At 66.3% G+C, this 7418-nt stretch overlaps 2 protein-coding genes across 16 annotated transcripts in view; one reads left to right on the forward strand and one right to left on the reverse strand.

Annotated features, from left to right (window-relative positions):
* CTNND1 (catenin delta 1) overlaps positions 1 to 2995 on the forward strand; it is a 28196-nt gene extending 25201 nt beyond the window's left edge. For 3 of the 5 annotated variants that reach the window (XM_080344977.1, XM_080344980.1, XM_080344981.1), the window contains 3 exons: positions 168 to 255; positions 523 to 570; positions 658 to 820. In XM_080344977.1, coding sequence (XP_080201103.1) covers positions 168 to 255; positions 523 to 570; positions 658 to 773 — 252 coding nt within the window. In that variant the 3' untranslated portion in view covers positions 774 to 820. Of the gene's footprint in view, positions 1 to 167; positions 256 to 522; positions 571 to 657; positions 821 to 1173 lie in introns of those variants that run through there. The other 2 variants (XM_080344978.1, XM_080344979.1) reach the window with 2 other exon arrangements.
* Positions 2996 to 3006: 11 nt separating this feature from the next.
* On the reverse strand, positions 3007 to 6580 carry LPXN (leupaxin). Of its 11 annotated transcripts, none has more exons than XM_080344985.1 (9): positions 6161 to 6580; positions 5318 to 5466; positions 5165 to 5220; positions 4759 to 4861; positions 4535 to 4690; positions 4293 to 4466; positions 4146 to 4227; positions 3807 to 3955; positions 3007 to 3730 (listed from the first exon to the last, which is right to left on the reverse strand). In XM_080344985.1, the coding sequence occupies exons 1-9, from the start codon at positions 6387 to 6389 to the stop codon at positions 3464 to 3466; spliced, it is 1365 nt and encodes a 454-aa protein (XP_080201111.1). In that variant the 5' UTR covers positions 6390 to 6580; the 3' UTR covers positions 3007 to 3463. The 11 variants fall into 11 exon arrangements, with proteins under 11 accessions (XP_080201111.1, XP_080201112.1, XP_080201108.1 ...); XM_080344986.1 differs by having other exon boundaries at positions 4146 to 4224; positions 4759 to 4864; XM_080344982.1 differs by having other exon boundaries at positions 4759 to 4864.
* Between the last annotated feature and the right edge of the window lie 838 nt (positions 6581 to 7418).

The raw sequence follows: 7418 nt of genomic DNA on the forward strand, positions 1-7418 counted from the left end.
CCACCGCGGCTCCAGGGCGGCTCGTTCCCAAAAGCTGGGCCTGCCCTTGCTGCTGGGTGCAGCCGCGGGCGCTGGAGCTGTGGGGCCTTGGTGCTGGGCGCTGCAGGGTGGGATGTGCTGGTGGGGAGTGTCTGTGCCAGGGTGTGAGTGGTCACTGCCTGCCCCAGGTGAACCTGAGCAACACCTCTCGGACCCAGGGAGGCAGCTCGTTTGATGACAGCACCTTGCCTCTCATCGACAGGAACCAAAAAACAGGTACGTGCCTTCCCTTAGCACCTGTCCCCACTGTCCTTTCCACACGTGGGTACCCAGAACAGCTGGCCTTTGTCCCTTTGTCCCCTCCCTGCTCTTCAGCCCCGTCTTCCTTGGCAGCCATAGCTGCTCGCACAAGGCATCGGTTTGGGCTCTGGATGCCACCTCAGGGCTGGGCGTGGTGCGCGCAGGTCCTGTTGTGCCCTCGGGTCGGTGGGTGCGCGGCGGCTGCCGGGGCCGCGTCTGACCTGCTGCTCTCCGTGTTTGCAGACAAGAAGTCCTCCCGGGAGGAGATCCAGATGAGCAACATGGGACCAGGTAGGAGAGGGGCCAGGGGCCCCTCGCCTGGGGGCGGGCAGAGCTCCCGCCTGCGGGGCTGACGTGGCTGTCCCCTCTCCTGTTCAGACAACTATTCCACGCTCAATGAGAGGGACCACAGCAGGACACTGGACCGGTCTGGGGACCTCGGAGACATCGAGCCAGTGAAGGCAGCGCCGCTGATGGTGAGCAGCTCCGGCTGACGAGGGAGGGCTGAGCGGGCCTGGGCGCAGGAGGTGACAATCGCCGTCCTGGCTGGCAGGACGGGAGAGCTGGGCTCCCACAACTAACACCCCCACCGCGCTCCGTCCCCCACTAACCCGTGTGTCTGCAGCAGGAGGAGGGGCAGGAACCACAGCCTGAGGTAGAGGAGGCGCAGGAGGATGCTGCCGTGCTTTCCCCTGTGTCGGTATGTCCCGCAGCATCCTGCCCAATCTGAACGGCGGTGACAGATCCTGCTGCGCTGTTAGGGGTGCTTTGGCCAGCCAAATCCCGCTCTGATCGCTGCTGCCTGAATCGCTGCCTGAGCCGCTGGGGCCGTGATCGCCCTCCGCTGCTCGCTCTGCTCTGGGCGTGCTAACATCTGTCCCTCTCTCTCCACAGCAGAAGATCTAGCTGCCGTCCCCGCCTCCACTCAGTTTGGGTTGATAATATATTATATATATAAATATATATATATATATAACTCTTCGTGGTGGAATGGACCGACTTTTACCTTGTCCTTATTTTTGCATTTTTGCTGGACTGTTTGTGCCAACGGGCCAGCCAACCGACCGGGCCGCTCTGCCCCCAGCCCGCCGCGCCCGCCCGTGCGGGGGCGCCTCAGCCGCTCGCTCTTCATCCCGCCCCCGTGCCCTCCTCCCCCGGGCTCAGCCCTCCCGCGGATGCTGCAACAGGACTCGATCTCTGCCTTGACCAGGAGCTGCCTTCTCTCCCACGCTCCCCTCTGCTCGGAGACGACTGCAGGGACAGAGACTGGGACCTCACTCGCCGCCTTTTTTCGTTCGTGTTGTTGCCTATAGGATATATTTTTGTGCAGGATCACTCCTCAGCCAGGGCTGTGGGGACGATGGGCACGTCCCTCTCTGGCAGCGGGACCAGGGGAGGGGAGCTGGAGCACGGGGGGCAAGGGGAAGGAAAACAGCGTTAACTTCTCTTGCTTTGCTCTAGATGAGGCTTTGGGGACAGGGGATCCGGCTCTGGATCCGCGGAGGGTCTGGGTGGGGCCGCTGGCCCCTGCCTGGTGCCTGCGAGGAGAGGTCTGTATGTGGGAGGATGGTCAGCGCTGGGGTGCGGGATGGGGTCCCTGCGGGAGGAGCTGCGGCAGGACGGGCGCGCCGTGCGGAGCCGGGATCGCCGCCCCGGCGCTGCCCGCAGACTTTCTCTCGACACGTGCCTTTCTTTTGCCACTGTGAAATAGCTCTGAATCGTACTGTCTGGCTCTGCGCTGGGGAAGGGCTGTCCCGGGCTGAGCTTCCCTTCCCCACCGGGAGCCCTCACTGTCTGCGCTGGGGCTGGACGCCTATTTGGGGGGTCCCAGCCCCTCACTGATGGGGGGCGGGAGCCGTGACACCCCCACCCTCCCCCCGCTGGGGGGCGCATTTCGGTGCTGTGATCTCTTGGGGAGCCCTTGGGCTCCCCTGCAACTGGAAGCCTCTGCAGGAGGCTGCAAACTGGAGCAGGAGCCCCCCCGGCTGGGGCTCCCCCGGGTCGGGCTCGGGGGCGCGGGGAGGCGGGCAGCACGGGGGCCGGGCTCCTGCTGCCCCCTGCCCACGCTCCCCCAGCTCCGGCCGAGCCCCCGCTGGCTCCAGCCCCACCTCAGCTCAGTTGGGTTTTGTTCTGGGGTCTAACTCTTTTCTTTTCCTTTAAATATGTAAAACACTAATTCCTTTTTCAATTTTTAATTCCAAATGAACCAAAAAGCAGCTTCCCCTTTCTCTCCTGCCCTGGCTCTGCTGGGCCAGTGCTGCCCTGGGGAGGAGGGGAGCGGGGAGCAACGAGCTGTTCTTGTCTGATTCCTGTGCACACTCTTGTAACGCTTTTAAAACGAAATGATTTTTTTATATAAATAAAGTTTTTAAAGTGTGTCTCTGTGCCTTACACCTGGTGTTTTCTGCTTTGGGACAGGGCTGTGCTCCTGCGCGTGGCCGGCAGCCCTGGCTCTGAAAGACGCCACTGTGTGACAAATGCTTTCCGGGGCTGGACTATCATTTCCTCCTCTTTCTAGCAAAAGATTGCAGGAAAAGTAAAAAGGGGGAGGTTCTGTACTGTGCCCCTTTTGCAGGGTGCAGCCCCCGCTTCCCCAGGCACGGGGGGTCCTGCTGGAGCCTCTCCCGTGCGCTCTCGGGGCGGGTGGACTTTGCACGAGTGAAGAAATACCACAATTTCTCTAGCACTGAGTGTCCCCAAACCCCTGCCAGGGGACCCTCCGGAGCCAGGGGACCCCCCGGAGCCAGGGCGGCCCCTGCGGAGGCGCTGGGCTGCGCTGAGCTCCTCCCTCCCGGGGAACACGGAGCCAGGCTGGACCAGCTTGGCTCCCTTTGCTTTCACCTGTGTGTCAAAGAAATCCTGTACATCCGTGGAAACACCTTTTCTGGAAGCAGTTTGCTGGTGGAGCACAGGCAGGGCCAGGTGTTTTATTGCTTCAGATGGAGGGGACAATGCCGGGGCTGTGTGGCTTGGCAGGGACAATGCCAGGAACGTCTGAGCAGAGGGGGACAAGGATGGGGTCTGGCTTGGCAGAAACACTGCTGGGGACCCTGGGCTGTGAAGGACCGACACCAGGGACATGGCTGGCGGGACGACACGGGATGTTCGGCTTAGCAAGGAGGCCGGGCCTGCCGGGGACGGCAGCGGAGCCAGCCCCAAGGGGCTGCGAGCCGGGCGCTGGCGCTCAGAGGAACAGCTTGTCGTGGCAGGCCCGGCAGTACATCTTGTCGCCGCGCTCGCGGAAGGTGCCTTTCTGCAGCTGGCCCAGGCAGTAGGAACAGACGAAGTGCTCGGGGTGGTACCTGCGCCCGGCAGCCGTGACGCAGCGGCCGGTGACGGGGTGGCTGCAGCCGTGGCAGACGCTGCCCTGCCGCTGGTGGAAGTGCAGCTCGCAGTACGGACGACCCTCCAGCTCGAAGAAGGAGCCGCTGTCAAAACCGCTCAGGCACTCCTGGGGAGACGACGGGGAGGCTGGCTCGGCCTCGGGACGCGCTCACCCCGCGCCCCCGCCAGCCGGCCGCACTCACCGCGCACACGAAGCACTCGGGGTGCCAGACGCCCTGCAGCGCTGACAGGTAATTGTCCGTCACCGCGCGCTCGCAGCCCTGGCATTTCGGGGCAAACATGGCCAGGAAGTCCTGGCGGCAGTACGGCTTCCCGCCCCGCTCGTGGAAACCTGCGGGGACAGCGTCGAGATGGGCACCCCCAGGGGGCTGCGGTGGGGGCAGCGGGGCCCGCCAGGGGCTGCCTGGGGAAAACCTGGGGGGTGCGGGACAATGGGACAACCTGGGCAATGGGTGCCAGGGCTGGCGTTCCGGGGGTACCCGGGCTGGGGCAGCACCCCCACACCTGCCCTCTGGACTTACCGTCATCTCCAAACACCTTCCCACAGTGCGCACAGAAGAAGTGCTCGGGGTGCCAGGTCCGGTCCAGGGCCGTGAGGACCTTCTGCAGGGAGAGGTGCGGTGAGGCGGCCGCGGCAGCGGGGCCGGCGCGGGGGGCGGGGGCTGTACCTCGCGGATGGGGCTGGCGCAGTAGGCGCAGCGCGGGGAGAAGGCTCGGTGGTAGTCCTCCTCGCAGTACGCCCGCCCGCCGCGCTCGAAGAAGGGCCGGCCGCCCAGCTCCTGCCCGCAGCGCGCGCAGGTGAAGTGCTCGGGGTGCCAGGTCGTGCCCAGGGCTGTGAGCACCTGCGCGGGCAGGGAAGCCGTGAGCCGGGGCACCGGCAGGGAGGGGCGGGGGCCGGCCCGGGGCTCACCTTGCCAGCGACGGGCTTGCGGCAGGCGGCGCAGGCGCCCGCGGGGGCAGCGGAGATGCCCAGCTCCCGCAGGTCCTGGGTGAGGCTGCCCAGCATCTTGTCCAGCGAGGGCTCGGGCTCTGCTGCCCCCCCGGCCCCCTGCCCCGCGGTCGCCAGCTGCGGGAAGGAGGACGGTGAGGACGGGGTGAGAACCAGGACCCGCCTGCCCCCCGGACGGGGCTCACCTGGCTCTGCATGTGTCCCAGGTCGGCCAGGAGCTCGTCCAGCTGCCGGGCGGCTGCCCGAGGTGGGGGCGAGGGGAGCGGCGGCTGCGGGGCCGGCGCGGGGCTGCTGGGCGGGGTGAGCGAGGTGAGCGGGGTGAGCGGGGGTGCTGCGGCTTCGAGGTCAAAGGTGCCTGGGACTGAGACCCCCCCCGCACGCGCGCCCCTTCCCCACAGGGCCCAGCAGGGGACGCGCTGCGGGGGGCTGCAGGCAGCCCAGCCCTCCCCCGGCAGCGCTGCCGCGATGCAGCTCCCACCCCGGCCCGCAGAAGGACCTTTTCTCTGGGGCCGCACAGGAGGCCGGGTGGCCCTGCAGGACACGTCTAAGCGGTGTAAAGGGCAGCCCAGGATGGCTCTGGTCACGTTTTACCTGTACAGCGTTGTCAAAGCCTGTCCTGGAGGCTGAGCACGAGCTGCCGGCTGCACCTGGAAGGACAAGCCCCTGCAGCAGAGCCAGCCCAGCACCACCGCCCAGCACCACCACCCTGCCCCGAGCTGAGCAGGCTCTCGGCCCCCCCGTTACCTTCAGGGCCACCGAAGCGAGCGGCTGGCGGCCGGGGGGGCCTGGGGGCCCGGCTGTGCCTGGCTCCGGGCTGCAGGCACTCGGCACCTGCCACCCGCCGTCCTTGGCATCTAGACAAGAGCTCTGCTCCAGTTCTGCCAGCAAAGCATCTGCACGGAGAGACCCGGCTCAGGACTGCAGCCACGGGCAGTGCCCTGCCTGCGCACCCCCAAAAGCGCCACAGCGGCTCCCGCCAGGCACGGGCCAGGGCCCGAGGGGCTGCGTGGCCCTGAGCACGCTCCCCAGAGCCCCGTGCCCAGCACGGACAGGCTGCACCGCACAGCCCCACGAGCACGGGGGCCGCTGGCAGCAGGGTCCCGCTCCCCTCGCGCACCAGCTCCGGCTCATGAAAAAACACCCACCAGCCCTTAAATTAAAGCCAGCACCAGCCCTGGCACGGGAGAGCTAAGCCGTGCTGCTTCCTGCGCGCCCGGAGCAGCGCTTCCCATGGCAGCGCAAAGCGCTTTGTCCCGCAGCACCCTGGCCGTCCCTCGGCACCTCGCTGCCCTCGGTTCGGGACGCGGGGGGACCCCAGCGCAGCCGCCCCCAGCCCCAGCTCTGCCCCTCGGGACGCGGCGCTGCCCGCGGGCCGCCCGGCGCTGCCACGGCCCATTTCCTGCCCGCGAGCGCGCTCCATTTTTGGCCAAGCACTCGCTTGGGCCCCGCGTGTCCCCGAGATGGGGCAGGCAGGGCAGGAAATGCAGCTCCATCGCTGCTCCCCTCCGCGGCAACCTCCCCAACCCGCCGAAGCACGACCCCGTGCCAGGCCCGGGTGCGGGCCTGGCTCTGTAAGGCCCAGCTTACCCAAATCCTCCATGGCGCCCGACGGGGCCCCGGAGCCGTCAGCTGCCGGGCTGCGCTGCGCAGACTTTCGGTTCCGCTCCCCAGCGCCGCCCCCCCAGGGCCCGGTTTGTCGCTCGGGGTTTCCCTCTGGCTGTGCCGTCGCGCCATGTGTAACGGGCGGCAGAGGCTGGGCAAGGGGAGCTGGTGCAACGCCGGGCTGGGGCTGGAAGGGGAAGGAACTGGGCAGCATGTTGTCCAGGGAGCTCTCGACTCATAACAACATCCGAGTTCCGTGGGCATCTCGTCTGGAAGCCAGAGCACACGTCTGGCAGACCCAGGCCCCTCCAGGGCCCCCGGCCGCATGATGAGGGATGCTGTCCCTGTGCCGGGTGGAAACATCAATGCCGCTGTGATGGCAGCAGCCACAGGACCTGCAGCGGGACCTCCAACAGCCTCGCCTTCCAAGAGGATGATCTTGGAGCCTCAACTTGGATTTCCAGGTAACGGTCACAGAATCCCAGAGTGTCAGGGGCTGAAGGGCCCTGGGAAGCTCATCCAGTGCAATCCCCCCATGGAGCAGGAACACCCAGATGAGGTTACACAGGAAGGTGTCCAGGCGGGTTGGAATGTCTGCACAGAAGGAGACTCCACAACCTCCTGGGCAGCCTGGGCCAGGCTCTGCCACCCTCACCACAACAAGTTTCTTCTCTTTCAGTGGAACCTCCTGTGTTCCAGTTTGCACCCATTGCCCCTTGTCCTGTCCCTGGTTGTCACCAGCAGAGCCTGGCTCCATCCTCCTGACACTGCCCCTTTCCATATTGATCCCATGAATGAGTCCCCCTCAGTGTCCTCTTGTCCAGCTCCAGAGCCCCAGCTCCCTCAGCCTTTCCTCACACGGGAGATGCTCCACTCCCTGCAGCATCTTGGTGGCTGCGCTGGACTCTCTGCAGCAGTTCCCTGTCCTGCTGGAACTGAGGGGCCACAGCTGGACACAAGATTCCAGGTGTGGTCTCCCCAGGGCAGAGCAGAGGGGCAGGAGAACCTCTCTGACCCACTGACCACCCCCTTCTAACCCACCCCAGGTCCCATTGGCTTCCTGGCCACAAGCACCCAGTGCTGGCTCATGGTCACCCTGCTGTCCCCAGGACCCCCAGGTCCCTTTCCCCTAACAGTTAATCCTGTTGTGTCACTTCGGCCCGGCTGCCAACTGGTGACCCCCGGCCCAGGGACGCCCGGTGTCGCGGTGCTGGGGTTGGGGTGCAGAGCGCTCCCCAGCACC

Source organism: Nesoenas mayeri (genome assembly GCF_963082525.1).
Source record: "Nesoenas mayeri genome assembly, chromosome: 5".
Lineage (NCBI taxonomy): Eukaryota > Metazoa > Chordata > Aves > Columbiformes > Columbidae > Nesoenas > Nesoenas mayeri.

What these genes read in the sequence shown, in the direction of transcription:
- LPXN (XM_080344982.1), bottom strand. Translation starts at nt 6,389, where the DNA reads ATGCTGCCCAGTTCCTTCCCCTTCCAGCCCCAGCCCGGCGTTGCACCA. An exon ending in GCTTTGACAACGCTGTACAG is followed by an intron (nt 4,865 to 5,164) that starts GTAAAACGTGAC and finishes CACCCCGCCCAG; the next exon opens with CAGCCCCGCGCCGGCCCCGC. An exon ending in GCGCCAGCCCCATCCGCGAG is followed by an intron (nt 4,228 to 4,292) that starts GTACAGCCCCCG and finishes CTCTCCCTGCAG; the next exon opens with AAGGTCCTCACGGCCCTGGA.